Source organism: Carcharodon carcharias, chromosome 19, assembly GCF_017639515.1.
Source record: "Carcharodon carcharias isolate sCarCar2 chromosome 19, sCarCar2.pri, whole genome shotgun sequence".
NCBI lineage: Eukaryota > Metazoa > Chordata > Chondrichthyes > Lamniformes > Lamnidae > Carcharodon > Carcharodon carcharias.
The window spans coordinates 68,602,483-68,623,851 of NC_054485.1; the positions used below are offsets into that span (position 1 = coordinate 68,602,483).

The following is a 21,369-nucleotide window of genomic DNA, read 5'->3' on the forward strand; positions in this document are numbered from 1 at the left end:
TTTTCATAGTGTGTCACTGTTATAATGTAGGAAACGTGGCAGCCAATTTGTGCGCAGTGTGACGATCATGTTTGGGACCGTTAACATTTAAAGAGAAATGTGATTAACCAACAGAATTAAACCAAAATGCTGTTGTATATAATATAAATAAACAATGTAAGCACTGTTAACTTAATACTATAGTTTATGATTACTTATGCAATAACTCAGTTCTACTTCTTACTTTCCCCCAAGAGTTCCCTTATATGTTACAAGAATTCACCAAGGCTCCTAAGACAGCACCTTCCAAACCCATGACCTCTAGACAATCTAGAAGGACAAGGGCAGCAGATAGATGGGAACACCACCACCTGGAAGTTCCCCTCCAAGTCACTCACCATCCTGACTTGGAAATATATCGCCGTTCCTTCACTGTCGCTGGGTCAAAATCCTGGAATTCCCTTCCTAACAGCACTGTGGGTGTACCTACACTACATGGACTGCAGCGGTTCAAGAAGACAGCTCGCCACCGCTTTCTCAAGAGCAACTGGGGATGGGCAATAAATGATGACCGAACCAGCGAAGCCCACATCCCGTGAATGAAAAAAAATTTAAAGGTTCAATCCCTTCTTTAGTGATCAAGCAAAAGGTGTGCCACCTTTAATTCTCTTTAAAATTCTCCTCAGTGTTTTAACTATTCTCAATCCATAGCTTTTTAGCTGAGCAACCCTCCAATTTCTCTATCGATGCCTCAGCATCTTGTTTGGATTGCAAGGAGAAACCAGCTGCCTTTGCACAGCTTCCAAACTAACTCTGCTGACTGATTTCTGCCCCAAGATTTAGCAAGGACCACTAGATTTTTCCATTAGCTTCAAACTAGGTAAATCTTCCAGTTGATTTTCCCCTCACAAGATCCTAACTCTGCTTCACTTTCCATTCCATGCAGTGAACAATGAAGTTAATATATTCTCTGTTTAAGTGCAAGCCTGATGAACAATCATCAGGCTCTCTCAATCCAGTGAGATGCAGTCTACGCGAAAGCAAAACTGCAATTTCCTTCTGTGAAAAACACCCAGCTTAATTAAGCAAAAGAAACTTCTACCCAACTGTTTGATTCTGCAGCCCATATGAATAATTAATATTACTATTGGATATGATTATCCTCTCTGGAGGTTCCCTGGGTCCATGAACAACCCCCCACCCCCAATGTTCACGAAGTTGCATTCAGCATCTTTTCATTTGGAAACTACATACATAATTGAAATCCTTTATTGAAGCCAGGAAAGATCTTTTGGCTCCATTACAAACTTAAAGATGACCCCCTGTTGTTTATTGCCCTGACCTTGTAAGATAAACATAGGTTAGCTTTTGACTGTAATAAACTCCAAGCTTGTTTGTATTGAACGTACATCAGAGTTTTTACCAGTTTTTCAAAGTATTTATATGCCATTTATATACAGTTAAAACTTTAATTCCTAAAAAATAAAAGTTACATTCTAAAACATATGAATTATAAACTAGATTTTCACAACAACAGCAAGCTCCCACAAACAGCAATATGATATTGACTGAATAATCTGTTTTTGTGATGTTGATGACCAGGACATCAGGGATAACTCCCCTGCTCTTCTATGATGTAGTGTCATGGAATCTTTTAGTGACCTGAAAGGGCAGACTGGTTTAACTCATCTGAAAGATGGTTCCTCTCAGAACTGCAGTGGAGTGTCAGCCTTAGTGTTTCACCTTGTCCTCTTTCATCTCCATCCCTACTACTCACTATTGTACTCTCCTCTTATTTGTCCTTTTCACAAGAACACGAGAAATAGGATCAGGAGTTGGCCATATGGCCTGTTGAGACTACTCCACACTTTAATATGATCGTGGCTGATCTTGGGCTTCAACTCCACTTTCCTGCCCACTCCCCACATCCCTAAATTCCTTGTCTCCTTCCAGTTCCCTATCATTATCATCTTCCTTCTTCTCATTGTCTCCTTTGTCTTCCTCATCATTATCACCCTCTTCCTGCTTCTCATTGAATCATTGAATCATAACAGCACAGGAAACACCAAGTCTGTGCTGGTCCCCTGAAGGAACAATTCACCTAGTGCCCATCTCCTACCTTTTCTTCGTAACCCTGCACATTTTCCCATTTCAGATAATTATCCAATTCCCTCATGAATTCCTCAATTGAACCTGTCCCCACCACACCCTCAGGCAGTGTATTACAAATGCGAACCACTCGCTGCATGAAAAAGTTTTCCCTCATAGAGCCATAGAATAGTTACGGTGCAGAAAGAGGCCAAACGGCCCATCTCATCTGCACTGGCCAGAAAAGAGAAAAAAAAGAAACTAGACACCAATTTTAGTCCCACTTTCCAGCACCTGGTCCATAGCCTTTCAAGTTACAGTGTTCAGATGCAGACCCAGGGACCTTTTAAATGTGCATTTCAGCCTCAAACACCAATTCGGGCAGTGAATTCCAGATGCCTATTACCCTCTGAGTGAAAAAGATTTTCCTCATGTACCCTCTACTCTTTCTACCAATCACCTTCAATCTATGCCCCCTGGTAATTGACCCCTCAGCTCAGGGAAACAGGTCTTTCCTGTCTACCCTATCTATGCCCCTTATTATTTTGGACACCTCAATTAGGTCATCCTTCAGCCTTCTCTGTTCTCACAGCTGTAATTTTCAAACCCTGGTAACATTCTTGTAAATCTCCTCTGTGCTGTCTCCAGAGCAATTATGTCCTTCCTGTAATGTGACCAGAACTGTACACAAAATTCCAGCTGTGGCCTAACCAGCGTTTTATACAGTTCTAGCATTACATCTCCACTTTTGTATTCAATATCTCGTCCAATAAAGGAAAATATTGCATTTGCTTTCTTTACATCTATCCACCTGTCCTGCCGCTTTCAATGACCTGTGAACATGCTCTCCAAAGTCTCTCACTTACTCAATTCCTCTCAATATCCTCCCCTTTATTTAGTATTCCCTTGCTTTGTTTGCCCTCCCCAAATGCATCTCTTCACATTTTTCCACTTGCCACTTTTCTGCCCACTCAATAAAACCATTGATATCTTTCTGGAGACAACAGCTATTCACTTCACTATCAACTGCACGGCGAATTTTTGTGTCATCTGCAAATTTCCTGATCATGCCTTCCACATTTATGTCCAAATCATTAATATATACAACAAACAGCAAGTGCCCCAAAACTGAGCCCTGTGGAGCACCATTGGAAATTATTTTCCATTCACAAAAACATCCATTGTCCATTATCCTTTGATGCCAGTCACTGAGCCAATTTTGGATCCAGCTTGCCACCTTCTGTATCCCATGGGATCTTACTTTTCCGCCCAGTCCGCCATGTGAGACCTTGTCAAATGCCTTACTAAAATCCATGTAGATAACATCCACTGCACTACCCCCATCAATCCTCCTTGTTACTTCCTCAAAAAAATTAAGTTAGGAAGACACGACCTTCCCCTCACAAAACCATGCTGACTCTCCATGATCAATCTGTGCCTAACCTGTCTCCATTGCTTCTTTTGCCAATCACCTTAAATATGTAGCCTCTGGTTCTCAATCCTGCCACCGATGGGAAAAGTTTTTCCCTATGTTCTCTGTCTAGACCCCTCAAGACCCATCAAATCTCCCCTCAATCTTCTATTTTCCAAGGGGAACAGTTTCAACTTCTCCAATCTTTTTGCGTAACTGAAGTTCCTCATCCCTGGAGCCATTCTCGTGAATCTTTTCTGCACTCTCTCTAATGCCTTCACATCCTTCCTAAAGTGTGGTGCCCAGAACTGAACACAATACTCCAGTTGAAGCTGAAGCAGTGTTTCATGCAGGTTTAACTTAACTTTCTTGCTTTTGTATTCTATGCCCCTATTGATAAAGCCCAGGATACCGTATGCTTTATTAACCGAGCTCTCAACCTGTCCTGCCACCTTCAATGATTTATGCACATAAACCCCCAGGTCCCTCTGCGTCTGCACCCCTTTTAATATTGTATCCTTTATTTTATATTATCTCTCTGCGTTCTTCCTACCAAAATAAATCACTTCACACTTCTCTGCATTAAATTTAATCTGCCATTTGTCCACCCATTCCACCAGCCTTAGTCCCTTTGAAATTCTACACTATTCTCCCTGCAGTTCACAATGCTTCCAAGTTTTGTATTGTCTGCAAATTTTGAAATTATGCCCTGTACACCACACCAAGGCCTCTATCATTAATATATATCAGAAAGAGCAGGGATCCTAACACTGAGCCCTTGGGACTTTCAGATAGAGTGACAATGGGGGCACTTGGCCCTTTCTCGGGTTACAATCTCCATGGTTACAATCTTTTAAAGAGAAATTTGAACTTCCAGTTAATAGCTGGAAGGATAACATTTCAAGATTTTATGTTTCAAAAGTTTTATTGTGTCAAATTATCAAACAAAAACACTATTGACTAAATACTACGGGCAGGATTTTACGTCATGTGGGTGGGCACACATCTGATCTGATCGGGCGTAAAATAGCATGAGGCGACATCAAGCGAGCGTCCTGAAATCATTGCGCACGTGTGTGATATTTCAATCGTCAGGCACGCGTGAGAGTCGGCAGCAAGCCTGCTGACAATTATAAGACCTATTTAAGGCCATTAAATTTTCAATTAGCTGCCATTTTTCACTGCCCGTCCAACCTTGCAGTTGGCAGGTGGACGAATCGGCCAGGCGGCCTTTGGATTATTTAGGAAACCCCCATCTACGGGCAGGATGAGGTTTCCAACATTAATTTTAGAAAAATGAAAATATATCGACCTAATTTTTATTATGCTTATGTTCGTGTGAGAGAGTCCTATGTGGGAGCATTTTTTTCCAATTTTCAAAAGCATTCATTTTGATTTTTAAATTCTTCTGCTCCCTGATGCAGCTCCCTACCTTGAGAGAGCTTTCAGCACGCACTCCCCCATGCATCTGCAGACTTTTGCCCCCACCCCGGCAGTGCTGAGTTTCTCAGCGCAGCTTTCACCTTGGCTAGCTGTTAATTGGCCAGCCAGCGTGAAATCGAGGTCGGGGGCCAATCACGGGCAGCGGACCATTTCCCAGCCACTCCCGGACCCACCCACCCAACCACCCAAAAACAGTCATCTGGACTTGAAACGTTGACTCTGTCTTTCTCTCCACAGATGCTGTTAGGCCTACTGGTTTTTCCAGCATTTTCTGTTTTTGTTTCAGATTTCCAGCATCCACAGCATTTTCTGTTTTTGTTTCAGATTTCCAGCATCCACAGCATTTTGCTTTTATCTTTGCTTTGACCTAAAAATCCTGCCCTATATTTGGTGTACTTATCACACATCGCACTCTCCAGGGAGTTACTGTTCTTGTGACAAACGGTTCACAGTTGCTCCCAGCTTCCAAAGGGGTTGCTTCCTTTTTACTTTCTCAGCCGGATAACTTCTAATCCCAGAACTACCTTTCACTATGGGGGTTACACTGTTCATTCCTTACCCTAGATCCAAGCGCAGCAAATCTTCTAGTCTCTTTTAACTCCTCACGGACATGTGTTCTGCATTGTGATGTTTTCGAATCAGCATTTTCTCTGCTTAAGGTGCAGTGTGGATCTGCAGATGTCTTTGGCGATTGAAGGTTTGGGTGAAGGACTTGCCACAAACATTGCACCTGAAGCATTTTTCTCCTTTATGGATCTCTGGTGTCCCAGGAGGGTCAAAGACACCAGGAAATCTTTATCACAAACCTCACACCTGCAGGATTACTCCCCTGTGTGGATCCTCTGATGGAGCAAGAGTTTGGACGACCACAAGAAAGCTTTGTCACACAGCTCACACTTGAACGGTTTCTTCCCTGTGTGAATGTGTTGATGTGCATGGAGGGTCGATGAGGTCGACAATGATCTGTTGCATATCTTGCAGATGAACCGCTTCTCTTCAGTGTGAATGCATTGATGTCATGGAGGTTCGATGACTGTGCGAACGCTCGGTCACAAACCTCACACCTGAATGGTGTCTCCCCAGTGTGAATCCTCAGGTGTATCAAGAGGCTTGAAGAGGTCACAAAAGCTATATCACAAATCTCACACTTGAAGGGTTTCTCCCCTGTGTGGATCCTCTGATGGACCAGGAGGTTCCCTAACTGTGTGAAGGCTTTGTCACACACTTCACACTTGCCCGGTTTTTCCCCGGTGTGATTGCGTTGGTGTTTGCGGAGGGACGATGACTTTGCGAATGATTTGTGACACACCTTGCATGTCAATGGTTTCTCCCCAGTGTGAATATGTCGGTGTTCACAGAGGCTTCATGAGTTCGAGAAGGATTTGTCACATGCCTCAAATGTGAACAGCTTCTCACCTGTGTGAATGCGTTGGTCTTTGTGAAGGGTTGATGAGTTCGAGAATGATTTGTCGCACACCTCACATGTGAATGGTTTCTCCCCTGTGTGAATGTGTTGGTGTATGCAGAGTTGTGGTGAATACAAGAATGATTTATTGCAAATCTCACATGTGAATGGATTCTCCCCTGTGTGAATGCGTTGGTGTACAAGGTGGGTCAATGACTGTGAGAATGATTTGCCAAACACCTCGCATATGAATGGTTTCTCCCCTGTGTGAATGTGCTGGTAAATCACCAGGCCTGATGACTGTGCAAAGTCCCTGTTACAAACCTCACACTTGACAGTCTTCTCCCCATTGTGGATGCGTCGCTGATTCATAAGGGTTGATGACTTAGTGAAGGCTTGGTCACACATATCACACTTGAATGGTTTCTCTACCATGTGGTTGTCCTTGTGTGAACAGTTGGACAACAGGTGCACCTTGTGTGTTAGGTGATTGTATGAGTCCATGGAGTCCTGCTCACACCTCACACTTCAACAGCCTCTCACCAGTAGGAATGAGTCAGTGGTTCATGAGGCTCGAAGAATGATTGAAGGTCTCACCACACTTGGAGCCACTCACACTTCTTCCCAGCCTCACCCTGACCAATCGCCCACAGGTGAACCTTCGGAAAGGTTGTTTCTGATGGAAGGCTCCACACCACTGACCAGTTTCAGATCTGATGATATGTCAAAACTCCCCTGACCTGACTGATTTCCCAATGATGGTATCACTGCCCAACCTTCTCTGTGTTGAGCAATGCTGTGAAGGGACTGGATGTCTTCCCACAGTTCAGTTGTTCCTTGGGTGATGGTCAGGATCTATCTGCGGTGTCTACCCTCTCTGTATTCTCTGATGTAGTATGGTGCAATCCTTCTGTAAAACAGGAAAAGGAAATATGGTTTCCTCCAACTCCCTCTCCTCATTTGCTGAAGGAACTGTCTCCTCAGTTAGAGACTGTCCCACAGTGAGTGCCAGTCTGGTATTCCCCTGTGTGGGGGATCAGATGCAAGTTCTCCCCACACCTCAAGAGGAGGCCAGGTTTGATCATCCACTCACTATTTTTGTCTGAAGACACTTTAACATTGTGCCTTACACTCGTGTGCTGGGCTCCAGCATGATTGAGAATGGAGGTGCTCATGGAGCCACCTTCTGCTACTTGACTGTTGTCCACAATTCTTGATAAGGTTTGGTAGGACCACAGAGCTTTGCTCTGATCTGCTGGTTGTGGGGCTGTTTTACCTGTTTATTACCTGTTACTCTTGGAGGTTAGCCTGCAAGTAGCCCTCTGTATTACTAGGAGAGAGAAAGAGAGAGAGAGAGAGAGGAGGAAGAGGAAAGAGGAAGCAGGATAGGAGGAGAGGATAAGGAGAGATAGATCATAAGGAATAAGAGCAGGAGTATGCCATTTAGCCCATCGAGCCTGCTCCCCTATTAAAGAAGATCATGGCTGATCTGACTGTGGCCTTAGCTCCACTTTCCTGCCCATCCCCCATAACCTTTGACTCGCTTGTAGGTCAAAAATCTGTCTAACTCAGCCTTGAATCTATTCAATGACCCAACCTCTACTGCTCTCTGGGGAAGAGAATTCCAATGACCCTCTGAGAGAAGAAATCCCTCCTCGTCTCAGTCTTAAATGGGAGACCCCTTATTTTTAAACTGTGTCCCCTTGGTCTAGATTCCCCCAAGAAGGAGCAATAGAGAGCAGGAGAGAGAGATGAAGGAGAGAGGATGAGATTGAACGTGGAGAGATAAAAGGAAAGGAGCAGGATGAGAAATAGAGAGGGGCAAGAGAGAGAGGAGAGGTAAGTAGAAGAGAGAGGAGGAAAGAGGAGGGATAGGAGGAGGAGATAATAGGAGAAGAGGAGAGTAAATGACTCCACAGAGTAAATAACTTCATTACATTTAATACAACACTCAGACATCAGCAGCAGAGGTCACTGGAGTTTTATAGAATAGCAGCTTCCCCAAACTGCTGGGGATAATTGATAAAACTCATGTGACACTGAAAGTCACCCAAGGAGACTCACAGAGCTACCTGAACAGAAAGCAATTCCCCTCCTTCATGTAGTGTGTAATGTCGGTCTGAGAATACTCCATGTGAATGTCACGCACACTGGATCAGCCCACAACGCTTTCATTGTCAGGAACTTGGACATTACACCCATATTTGGGGAAGGTGAGTGACCTGATGGTCAGTTGATTAGGACAAGGTCTAACCCTTCCTTCTGGGGTTGATGCCACCATTGCATACACCACACACCGAGGAGAAGGTGTTGTTTATTGATGCTGGTGTCTCTTTGGGAAATACTTTCCAAACATTTGGACAGTCTTTTCTCCATCCCAGGTGTCTCTTTCTCGTGTGCCCATCTCTCCTTTGACTCTCTCTGCTCTATCCCTCCATTCCATGCCCCTGCCCCTCCAGGGCCCCTGTCTCTGCTGTCATCCTCTCCCTCTTATGTCCCTTCCTCCTGATTCCCTGTCTCCTTTGCCGTCTCTCTCCTGTCCCTATGCTGATCCCGCCACTGTACATCATGGCTGTCTTAGATGCTGTGGGTCTTCCTCTTCTGATCTGCTGTCAAACACATCTGAGGCTACACATCACACACTGATGTTGTCAGTTTGAAAGCCTCCGAGGATGAAGAATGCTATTCCCACACTGGAAATCTCTGTCAAACTTTTGCCAGGGGTAACTGAGACAGCAGATGCAATAAGTGAGGTTTTATTCAGATGGGACAATGACAAGTTTGAATCCCCACCTGATCTGCTGCTCAAAGTTGCCTCCGTTTCACCTGTCAGTTTCCCAAGTTTCAGGAAACTCATGTTACTCCAGAAATATTTGGATTGACTGTGAGAGACATCAGTCAGAGAGCCCACCCCGAGCCCACCCACCCTGCCCATTCTCTTCTCTTCCTCTTCCACAGCTGGTTCATTTCCTGTAGGGACTGAAAACCAAGTGAGGAGATGGTGAGTGAAGGAACAGAATTTATAATAATTACATCACATAATATCCACATTAATGTTCAGGCAGTCTGACTGTCCTGTGGGGAATCTGGTGGGGAAATGCCCCTTATGCTGTGTGAGAAGGTTCAGCTGAGAGAGCTGTTTACTCGCTGCTTTGTGCTGAACTGTTTGACTGGATCTGTGTGTTGGATATTGAGTGTGTTTATTGGAACCATTTCCCTTCTGATTTACAGGCTGAGTTTTGTTGATGGGTCATGACTGAATATGAGAAGGTGAGGTGTAATTATCTGGGAGATGCAGAGTGTCTGAGGATTCTTATTGATTTCCTATTGTTGAGTTCTGGGTGTGTGTGTGTTTTGGGAGCTGGTTATTATCCTGTGGACTGTGAATGGTCAGTTCTTTGTGTGTGTTGGGATCTGGATGTTTCCTGTCTTTTCAAATCCCTCCAAGACCACCCACTGCCCTATCTCTGTAACTTCCTCAGAAAAGCAAAAAAAGGAAGTCTTATATTTATATAGAGCCTTTCGCGACCATCAGATGTCCCAAAGCTCTTGACAACCAATGAAGTACCTTTGAAGTGTGGTTACTGTTGTAATGTAGGAAACGTGGCAGCTAATGTGTGCACAGCAAGCTCCCACAAAGAGAAATATGATAATGACCAGATAATCTGCTTTTTAGTGGGGTGTTTGAGGGGTTAATATTGTTTTGGACACCAGGGATAACTTCCCTGTTCTTCTTCAAAATAGTGCCATGGGATCTTTTACACCCACCTTAGAGAGAGCAGAAGGGGACTCGTTTGAGATCTCATCTGAAAGACGGCACCTCTGACAGTGCAGCACTGCCACACTCCTTTAGTGCCGTACTATTCTATGATTCTATGAAGGGTTCTCCGTTACGATCCCTGGCTCTCACTGTCATTTCCCTGTGTTGGTCAGGAATAGGGACACCGTGCAAAGGAAGAGGTACAAGCTCCACTCACAGGAGAGACCAGTGACGTCCTGCCTCAGCTCATATGCTGCTGAAATCCTCATCCAGACCTTTGTAAGCTCCAGACTCAGCTATTCCAATGCTCTCCTGGCTGCTCTCACATCTTGCACTGTAAACTTGAGCTCCTCCAAAACTCTGCTACCCATGTCCTAACTGACACCAAGACCCACTCACCAATCACCCCTGTGCCCACTGATCTATATGCAGGTATCTGAAATGTTGTGAAGGGACTGGATATCTTCCAAAAGCCTGGGCTTGGATTTGATAGTTTTGCCCAGTTCTGTGGCTGATAGCTGAATTGGGGATGTGTAGTCTGAGCGAGTGCAGTGTATCTAATTTCCCAGGATAAACCAGAACGTTTCAATCAGCTACACTGAAGCAATATTTTCCTTAGCTTCCAGCACTTCCTGTCCAGTGTGTTTTCTTCAAATAATTTTGGAAATCAAGTGGTGAAATTTCAAAATCTTCATTGAATTAACACTTCTCCTGAGTGGTTTTTATATTCAACACATACTCTCGGGTGATTGAGACCCCGTTTTACACTCCGCCCGACTGTCTTTTCCATTGTCCTCACAGTGCCTGGGAAGATGGGGGGCTGGGCAGAGGAAAGAAAGTAGCCACATTGTCTGCACCCGGTCACTATCCAGTGTCCCTGCTGAAAACAGAGGGTGTGTGACAGTCAAGTGAGGAAAAAGAAAGGACTTGCATCTGATTCCCCCACACAGGGGAATAGCAGATTGGCACTCACTGTGGAACAGTCTCTACCTGAGGAGTCAGCCCCTTCAGCAAAGGAGGAGAGGGAGTTGGAGGAAATCATGTTTCCTTTTCCTGTTTTACAAAAGGATTGCACCGCACCACACCAGGGAATACAGAGACGATAGACACTGCAGATAGATCCTGACCATCATCCAAGGAACAACTACACAACTGTGGGAAGACATCCAGTCCCTTCACAGCATTGCTCAACACACAGAAGGTTGGGCAGTGAAACCATCATTGGGAAATCAGTCAGGTTAGGGGAGTTTTGACATATCATCAGATCTGAAACTGGTCAGTGGTGTGGAGCCTTCCATCAGAACCAACCTTTCTGAAGGTTCAGCTGCGGGTGATCGGTCAGGGTGAGGCTGGGAAGAAGTGTGAGTGGCTCCAAGTGTGGTGAGGGCTTCAATCGTTCATGAAGTCTCATGAAGCTCTGGCTCATTCCTACATGTTAGAGGCTGTTCAAGTGTGAGATGTGTGAGGAGGACTCCACAGACTCATAAGATCTCCTCACACACAAGGTGCATCTGTTTTACCATCTGTAACATCAGGCCAGCCACATGGACCAGAAATGCTTCAAGTGTGAGTTGTGTTACCGAGCATTCACTGAGTCATTGACGCCCCTGCAACATTGACAGAGTCACACGGGGGAGAAACTATTCACATGCGAGGTGTGTGACAAATCCTTTGCATGGCCATCGAACCTTCATGTACATAAATGCGCTCCGAAATTTGAGAATAAATTCACTTGCAAAGTGTGCAGCAAATCATTCATACAGTCCTGGACTGTCCATGTGCATCAGCGCATTCACACAGGGGAGAAAACAGTCAAGTGTGAGGTGTGTGCCAATTTCTTAACAAACTTAAAGAGCCTCCTGTGACATCAGACAATTCAACAGGAGAGAAACACTTCAATTGTGAGGTTTGCGATAAAGATTTGCATCATCTTCAACCCTCCTCATACATCAGAGGATTCACACGGGGGAGATTCACACGTGTGAATTTTGTGATGTGGCTTTTTCCCAAACCCCTAAACTGCTGAAGCACCAGAGCGTTCACACAGGTGAGAAATCATTTCAGTGTGTTGCTTGCAAAAAACTTTTGCGAGATCTTCGAGCCTCCTGACGCACCAGAGGATTCACATGGGGGAGAAACCCTTCAAGTGTGAGGTGTGTGATCGAGCTTTCACACTATCATCAACACTGGCAAAACATCACTGCAGTCATACTGGGGAGAATCTATTCAAGTGTGAGGTGTGCGACAAATCATTCTCAGAATCATCGCACCTCCACAGACGCCGACACATTCACAATGGGGAGAAACCATTCATGTGCAAAGTGTGTGACAAGACATTCTCACATTCCTCGTCCCTCTGTGCACACCAACGCCTTCACACTGGGGAGAAGCCATTCAAGTGTGAGGTGTGTGACAAGAGCTTTGCTTAATCTTTGGCATTGCTGAAACACCAGCAAGTTCACATTGTAGAAAACTATTCACATGCGAGGTGAGTGACAAATCCTTCTCGAGGTCATCGGATCTCCTGTTCCATCAGAGGATCCACATAGGGGAGTGAGTCTTCAATTGTGAGCTTAGTGTGGGGAAAATAATGCTCTAACTGCAAGAAGCTGAACCAAGTTGCACACACGCACTTCAGCTCAAAGAAGAAATTAGTTCTGTCGAAGGGTCATGAGGACTCGAAACGTCAACTCTTTTCTTCTCCGCCGATGCTGCCAGACCCGCTGAGTTTTTCCAGGTAATTCTGTTTTTGTTTTGGATTTCCAGCATCCGCAGTTTTTTTGTTTTTATTTAGAAATTATAAATGATGTTCTTGGAACAGTCAAAAAGAATTTTCACCAAAGAAGGAATGGGTCATTGGCCAAAAAAGGAGCCATTTTTAAATAGTATCTCTAAAAGAGAATATAAAATGTTTGAGCCTGAAAAGTGAACTTTTTCTCATGGTACACTGACATCTCCACGTGGAATTGGAGCCAGGTCACCTGCTTCCGTTACATTGAGAGTTGTCTGTGTTGTTTACCCTCCAGTGCTCACACAGGGGAGCTGTTGTTCCAAAGTACTGTCTGTCTCAGCAGTGTCTGTCTCAAACCTCTCCCACCATCAGTCCAATTGTTTCAAGAAGGTCAATTTAACCTTTGACCAGATCATCAAACATCACCAAAAGAAGGTATCAAAATGTATAGAAGCTCCTGTATAAACTCAGCATCCTCTCAGCATCCTCCTCAAGTCACTCATTACAAAAACCCAAAATAATTTTGGACTTAGAAACAGCTGGCATTGTCCCCAAGTGTAAATACCTTGCAGCTCCCTCTCAATAAAACAATCTGAATCTTCTTCTGATCTTTACCAATTAATTCCACCTCCCCACCCCCTGCACCCCCAAGCAGGTTTACTGTCAGACAGACTCCAGCACAGGTCACATGACCACTAAATTTAAAGATACAATCCCGAACAAGGATGAAATTTTAAAATTGAGGTGTTGCTTGACCAGGAGCCACTGTCAATCAGTGAGCACAGGGGTGATTGGTGAATGGGTCTCGGTGTCAGTTAGGACATGGGCAGCAGAGTTTTGGAGGAGCTCAAGTTTACAGTGCAAGACATGAGAGCAGCCAGGAGTGCATTAGGATAGTTGATTCTGGAGCCTAAAAAGGTCTGGATGAGGGCTTCACCACCAGATGAGTTGAGGCAGGGCGTCACTGGTCTCTCCTATGACTGGAGCCTGCGATGTGTGAGGTGTTCTGCCATGGGTCTACTGATTAGACAACTATCTACGTTTACCAGAAATAAGATTAAAACTTGTCCCAGATCTGAACGAAGAGAAAAGAAATCTCCTCACCAGCCACCTCACCCTTCCTTACTACTGGACTCTCCGACTGAAGAGTGTTTTTGTTAAAAAATAAACTACTTACTGTTTACTCCCCCGATTTATTATTTACCAGTTTCTCCTCATAACTCGTTGTAACGTCAAATTGTGGTCAGTTTGAGAATTCTGAGAATCCTCTGGTGTTTGTATCAGTCCATTCCTCCCTCGGTTCTCTGTGCTGACTGTGTCAGGGAATTCACCTTTACAATGTTCATGAGGCAAAACTAATTAAACGATGTCAAAATACCATTGTAATTGCCATTAATAACCCGGTAAGAGACCGATTACAATACTAATATGGTCAGCAAGGCATCAGCTTAAAATGCTTTTTTCTGATTTTCAGACGTGGAATTTTTACCCCTCTCGTTTTTTGATAATATTTGAGTGTTTGGGTAAAATGTTGAATACATATTTCACCAGAAAATCTAGTTTAACATTGGTTATTTCACAGCTTGCTTACCCACAAAAGTAATTCCTGCTGCACACGTTCATATAACCCAGTTCGTACCCACTCAATCAAAACAAAACTGAACTGGTGTCTGTGCAGCGGTGGTACAACCTTAAATGTAAATGAACACTGGTGCTCTCTAGTGATTCATGTGTGGTATTTCTACACACCTCAACTACTCTGCAAACGAATCCCAGTTCTTCAGTGAACATTGACTGAATTACTAGATTCACAAGAAAATGTCCTGAGCAATCAGCCTCGCCGCCCTTCCCAAATCCAGCCCTGCTTTCCCAGCACTTGTCCGACTGGCCCTCACACAGGATTGTGACTGGTTTCAAAGGCTGGAGTGAATAGGATATGTACCCTTTTCAGGAGCAATGATGGGAGCAGAACAAACTTCACGGGGCAAGTGTTGAAAGTGAGTGTTAGATCAGGCAATGCAGCAGGAAAGTGACAATGAAGTGGAAGGAAGGACATAAAGGAGGGATAGTGATTGTGGAAGGGAGAAATATTTGGGGGAAGAGGCGACTTTGAATTCTGAGCATCAAGAACAGAAACTGAGGGGGCACTGGGTTTGGAAGGAATAAATAGGGTATTTTCATCAAAAAAATTTCTTTATGTTTAAAAGATTGATTCCTCACTGATTCCTTTCAGATGGTGAGACAGAGAGGAAATATTTAAAATAATTCCCGCCTTGACTTGGATTTGAACCGCGGTTACTGCAGCTGCAGCACAGAGAACTAAACACTGTGCGCTCACAGCTCCACACATCAGCTGCAGTGTGACTGCCTTCCTGCAGCAAAGTCAGAAAATACTGCCCGGAAAAGATGGGTTTTTGGTGAAGAGACTAAACACCCTCAAAAGTCAAAAAAAGGTGGAATTAGACTCTCAGCCTCAAACAGTCACTGCAGCTTGAAGCCAGCACTTTGGAGCCGCTCAGCCTGGCTCTCACAGAAATATCATTTCAGTTTGGAAGCTGTTGACTGCTAACTAACAAACTGGCTGAATGATGAAAGGTTCACTCTGAATTCTTCACTCTGTTTCTCTCTCCACAGACACTGCCAGAGCTGCTCAGGATTTCCAGCATTTCCTGTTTTCATTTCCTTTAACATTAAAAAACTGGTTTTCACTGCCCGCCCACTACAAAGATTTGCATTGAACAGAGGGAATAAGAACCTTTCCCAAACATCTGCCATTGTGGAACAATGACCTGCACGTGGGGTCATCACTTATGTTCTCAATCTGGCTGTTCAAAGACTGTGGGTACCAATCAGAGTCGAGTTTTACCTCAAAAACACGGTCAGCAATCCTTCAGCTTCACACAAAAAGTAAAATCCTGTAGATGCTGAAATGTGAAATAAAGGCAAAAGATAAAAGCAAAATACTGCGGATGCTGGAAATCTAGATCAAAAACAAAAATACCTGGAAAAACTCAGCGGGTCTGACAGCATCTGCAGAGAGGGACACAGTTAACGTTTCGAATCCGTATGACCCTATCTGTTGAGGCCTGGTAGCCTCTTCCGGTCCGTTCCCCTCTCCCGGCCCATTCCCCTCTCACAGGACGTCCTGGCCTGGTCGCCTCTCACAGTCCGTTCCCCTCTCCCGGTCCGTTCCCCTCTCCTGGTCCGTTCCCCTCTCCCGGTCCGTTCCCCTCTCCCGGTCCGTTCCCCTCTCCCGGTCCGTTCCCCTCTCCTGGGACGTCCCAGTCCGTTCCCCTCTCACAGAACATGCCAGCCCGATCCCCTCTACCAGGATGTCCCAGCCCGTTCCCCTCTCCCAGTCCGTTCCTCTCTCCCGGGATTTCCCGATCCATTTCTCACTCCCTGGACATCCCGGTCCGTTCCGCTCTCCCGGTCCGTTCCCCTCCCCCAATCCATTTCCCTTTCCCAGCCCATTCCTCTCTCCCTGGACATCCCGGCCCGCTCCCCAATCCCGGTCCGTTTCCCACTCCCGGCCCATTCCCCTCTCCTGGTCCATTCCCCTCTCCCAGTCCGTTCCTCTCTCCCGGTCCGTTCCCCTCTCCCAGTCCGTTCCCCTCTCGCAGTCCGCTCCCCTCTCTCAGTCCGTTCCCCTCTCCCAGCCCATTCCCCTCTCCCGGTCCATTCCCCTCTCCCGGCCCGTTCCCCACTCCCGGTCCGTTCCCCTCTCCCAGAATGTTCCTCTCTCCCGATCTGTTCCCCTCTCCCAGTCTGTTCCCCTCTCCCGGGACGTCCCAGCCCGTCCCCCTCTCCCGGCCCATTCCCCTCTCCCGGCCCATTCCCCTCTCCCGGTCCGTTCCCCTCTCCTGGGATGTCCCGGTCTGTTCCCCTCCTTCGGCCCATTCCCCTCTCCCGGTCCGTTCCTCTCTCCCGGTCCGTTCCCCTCTCCCAGAATATGCCCGCCCGATCCCCTCTACCAGGATGTCCCAGCCCGTTCCCCTCTCCCGGTCCGTTCCTCTCTCCCGGGATGTCCCGATCCATTCCTCTCTCCCTGGACATACCGGCCTGTTCCCCTCTCCCGGTCCGTTCCCCTCCACCAGTCCATTTCCCTTTCCCAGCTCTTTCCCAGTCCGTTCCCCTCTCCCGGTCCTTCCCCTCTCCCTGCCCATTCCCCTCTCCCGGTCCATTCCCCTCTCCCGGTCCATTCCCCTCCCCCGATCCATATCCCTTTCCCAGCCCATTCCTCTCTCCCTGGACATCCCGGCCCTTTCCCCACTCCCGGTCCGTTCCCCTCTCCCAGCCCGTTCCCCTCTCCCGGTCCGCTCCCCTCTCACGGTTCCTTCCCCTCTCCCAGTCTGTTCCCCTCTCCCGGCCCGTTCCCCTCTCACGGCCCGTCCCCCTCTCCCGGTCCGTTCCCCTCTCCTGGGATGTCCCGGTCCATTCCCCTCCTTCGGCCCATTCCCCTCTCCCGATCCATTCCTCTCTCCCGGTCCATTCCCCTCTCCCAGAATATGCCCGCCAGATCCCCTCTACCAGGATGTTCGCTCCCCACTCCTGGTCCATTCCTCTCTCCCAGATCTCCTGGCCCATTCGCCTCTCCCGTCCGTTCGACTCTTCCGGTCTATTCCCCTCTCCCGTGACGTCTCAGTCCGTTCCCCTCTCCCTGTCCGTTCCTCTCTCCCGGTCCATTCCCCTTTCACAGAGCATACCTGCCCGATCCCTTCTACCAGGATGTCCTGGCCCATTCCCCTCTCCCAGTCCGTTCCTCTCTCCCGGGATTTCCCAATCTGTTCCTCTCTCCCTGGACGTCCCGACCTGTTCCCCTCTTCCAGTCCATTCCCCTCTCCCGGTCCGTTCCCCTCTCCTGTTCCACTCCCCTCTCCTGGTCCATTCCTCTCTCCCAGGACAATCCGGTCCGTTCCCCTCTCCCGGTCCGTTCCCTTCTCCCGGTCCGTTCCCCTCTCCTGGTCCATTCCTCCCTCCCAGGACGGCCTGGCCTGGTCGCCTCTCCCGGTACATTCCCCTATCCCGGTCCGTTCCCCTCCTCCAGTCCATTTCCCTTTCCCAGCCCGTTCCCCTCTACCGGCCCATTCCCGTCTCCCAGTCCATTCCCCTCTCTCGGTCCTTCCCCTCTCCCAGGACGGCCTGGCCTGGTCATGTCTCCCGGTCCGTTCCCCTCTCCCAGGACGGCCTGGCCAGGTCAAATCTCCCGGCCCGTTCCCCTCTCTCGGTCCGTTACCCTCTCCCGGCCCGTTCCCCTCTCCCGGCCCGTTCCCCTCTCCCAGTCCATTCCCTTCTCCCGGTCCGATCCCCTCTCCCGGGACGTACCGGTCCGTTCCCCTCTCCTGGCCCGTCCCCCTCTCCCAGCCCATTCTCCTCTCCCAGTCCGTCCCCTTTCCTGGGACGTCCCGGTCCGTTCCCCTCCCTCGGTCCATTCCATTCTCCCGGTCCGTTCCTCTCTCCCGGTCCGTTCCCCTCCACCAGTCCATTTCCCTTTTCCAGCCCATTCCTCTCTCCCGGGTCATCCCAGCCCGTTCCCCTCTCCCGGTCCGTTCCCCTCTCCCCGGTCCGTTCCCCTCTCCCGGGATGTCCCAGTCCGTTCCCCTTTCTTGGGACGTCCCGGTCCGTTCCCCTCTACCAGTCCGCTCCCCTCTCCAAGTCCGTTCTCCTCTCCCGGTCTGTTCCCCTCTCCCTTAACCTGCCAGCCCGATCCTCTCTACCAGGATGTCCCGGCCCGTTCCCCTTTCTCGGTCCGTTCCTCTCTCCCGGGATTTCTCGATCCGTTTCTCTCTCCCTGGACATCCCGGCCCGTTCCGCTCTCCTGGTCCATTCCCCTCTCCAGGTCCGTTCCCCTCTCGCGATCCGTTCCCCTTCCCCAGTCCATTTCCCTTTCCCAGCCCATTCCTCTCTCCCGGAACATCCCAGCCCGTTCCCCTCTCCCAGCACGTTACCCTCCTCCGGCCTGTTCCCCTCTCCCAGTCCATTGCCCTCCTCGGGCCCGTTCCCCTCTCCCAGGGCTTCCCAGCCCGTTCCCCTCTCCCGGTCCGTTCCCCTCTCCCGTTCTGTTCCCCTCTCACAGAACATGCCAGCCCGATCACCTCTACCAGGATGTCCCGGCCCGTTCCCCTCTCCCGGTCCGTTCCTCTCTCCCAGGATTTCCCAATCCGTTCCACTCTCCCTGAACGTCCTGACCCGTTCCCCTCTCCCGGTCCATTCTCCACTCCCAGTCTGTTCCCGTCCCCCAGTCCATTTCCCTTTCCCTGCCCATTCCCCTCTCCCAGTCAGTTCCCCTCTCCCGGTCCATTCCCCTCTCGTGGCCCACTCCCCTCTCCTGGTCCATTCCTCTCTCCCAGGATGTCCCGGTCCGTTCCCCTCTCACAGTACATTCCCTTCTCCCGGTCTGTTCCCCTCTCCCGATCCGTTCCCCTCTCCCAGTCAGTTCCCCTCTCCCGGTCCATTCCCCTCTCGTGGCCCACTCCCCTCTCCTGGTCCATTCCTCTCTCCCAGGATGTCCCGGTCCGTTCCCCTCTCACAGTACATTCCCTTCTCCCGGTCTGTTCCCCTCTCCCGATCCGTTCCCCTCTCCAGGTCCGTTCCCCTCTCCCGGTCCATTCCCCTCTCCCGGTCCGTTCCCCTCCCCCAGTCCACTTCCCTTTCCCAGCCCTTTCCCCTCTACCAGTCCGTTGCCGTCTCCCAGTCCATTCCCCTCTCCCAGGACGGCCTGGCCTGGTCGCCTCTCCAGGTCTGTTCCGCTATCCTGGCCTATTCCCCTCTCCCGGTCCGTTCCCCTTCCCCAGTCCATTTCCCTTTCCCAGCCCATTCCTTTCTCCCTGGACATCCCGGTCCGTTCCTCTCTCCTGGTCCATTCCCCTCTCCCGGTCAGTTCCCCTCTCCCGGTATGTCCTGGTCTATTCACCTCTTCCAGCCAGTTTCCCTTTCCCGGTCAGTTCCCCTCTCCTGGTCCATTGCCCAGTCTCGGGACGTTCCGGCCCATTCCCCTCTCTCGGGACATTCTGGCTCATTCCCCTCTCCCAGCCCGTCCCCCTCTCCCGGCCCGTTCCCCCTTCCCAGCCCATTCCCCTCTCCCGGTCCGCTCCCTTCCCCCAGTCCGTACCCCTGTCCCGGGGTGCTCCCCTCTCCCGGTCCGCTCCCCTCTCCTGGTCCATTCCCCTCTCCCGATCCGTTCCCCTCTCCCAGTCCGTTCCCCTCCTCCGGCCCGTTCCTCTCTCCCAGGACGTCCCGGCCCGTTCCCCTCTCCCGGTCCATTCCCCTCTCCCGGTCCGTTCCCCTCTCCCGGCCCGTTCCCCACTCCCGGTCCGTTCCCCACTCCCGGTCCGTTCCCCTCTCCCGGTCCGTTCCCCTCTCCTGGTCCGCTCCCCTCTCACGGTTCCTTCCCCTATCCCGGGATGTCCCAGTCCGTTCCCCTCTCATGGCCCGTCCCCCTGTCCCGGACCATTCCCCTCTCCCGGTCTGTTCCCCTCTCCCGTTCCATTCCCCTCTCCCGGTCCATTCCCCTCCCCCGATCCATTTCCCTTTCCCAGCCCATTCCTCTCTCCCTGGACATCCCGGCCCGTTCCCCACTCCCGGTCCGTTCCCCTCTCCCGGCCCGTTCCCCTCTCCCAGCCCATTTGCCTCTCCCGGTCCGTTCCTCTCTCCTGGTCCACTCCGCTCTCCTGGTCCATTCCTCTCTCCCAGGACATCCCGGTCCGTTCCCCTCTTCCGGTCCGTTCCACTCCCCCAGTCCATTCCCCTCTCCCAGTCCGTTCACCTCTCCCAGTCCGTTCCCCTCTCCGGGTCCGTTCCCCTCTCTAGGTCCGTTCCCCTCTCCCAGTCCGTTCCCCTCTCCTGGCCCGTTCCCGTTTCCCAGTCCATTCCCCTCTACCGGTCCTTCCCCTCTCCCAGGATGGCCTGGCCAGGTCAATCTCCTGCTCCGTTCCCCTCTCCCGGCCCGTTCCCCTCTCCCGGTACATTCCCCTCTCCCGGCCCATTCCCCTCTCCCGGCCCGTTCCCCTCTCCCGGCCCATTCCCCTCTCCCGGTCCTTTCCCCTCTCCCGGTCCGTTTCCCTCTCCCGGTCCATTCCCCTCCCCCGGTCCATTTCCCTTTCCCAGCCCATTCCTCTCTCCCTGGACATCCCGGTCCGTTCCCCGCTCCCGGCCCGTTCCCCTTCCCGGCCCGCTCCCCTCTCCTGGTCCGGTCCCCTCTCCCGGTCCGTTCCTCTCTCCCGGGATTTCCCGATACGTTCCAGTCTCCCTGGACGTCCCGACCCGTTCCGCTCTCCCGGTCCATTCCAATCTCCCAGTCCATTCCCCTCTCCCGGCCCGTTCCCCTCTCCTGGTCCGTTCCCCTCTCCCGGTCCGTTCCCCTCTCCTGGTTCGCTGCTCCCTCACGGTCCATTCCTCTCTCCCAGATCTCCTGGCCCATTCACCTCTCCCGGTCTATTCCCCTCTCCCGGGATGTCTCAGTCCGTTCCCCTCTCACAGAACATGCCAGCCCGATCCCCTCTACCAGGATGTCCCGGCCCGTTCCCCTCTCCCAGTCCATTCCAATCTCCCAG

The 21,369-nt window shown here is 49.7% G+C and overlaps 1 protein-coding gene across 1 annotated transcript; it reads right to left on the minus strand.

The window, feature by feature from the left end:
* Nucleotides 1-6,284: 6,284 nt before the first annotated feature.
* On the minus strand, nucleotides 6,285-6,830 carry LOC121291215 (zinc finger protein 664-like). The gene has a single exon (XM_041212300.1). It carries the CDS (start codon nucleotides 6,828-6,830, stop codon nucleotides 6,285-6,287), a length of 546 nt encoding a protein of 181 aa, XP_041068234.1.
* Nucleotides 6,831-21,369: the final 14,539 nt, after the last annotated feature.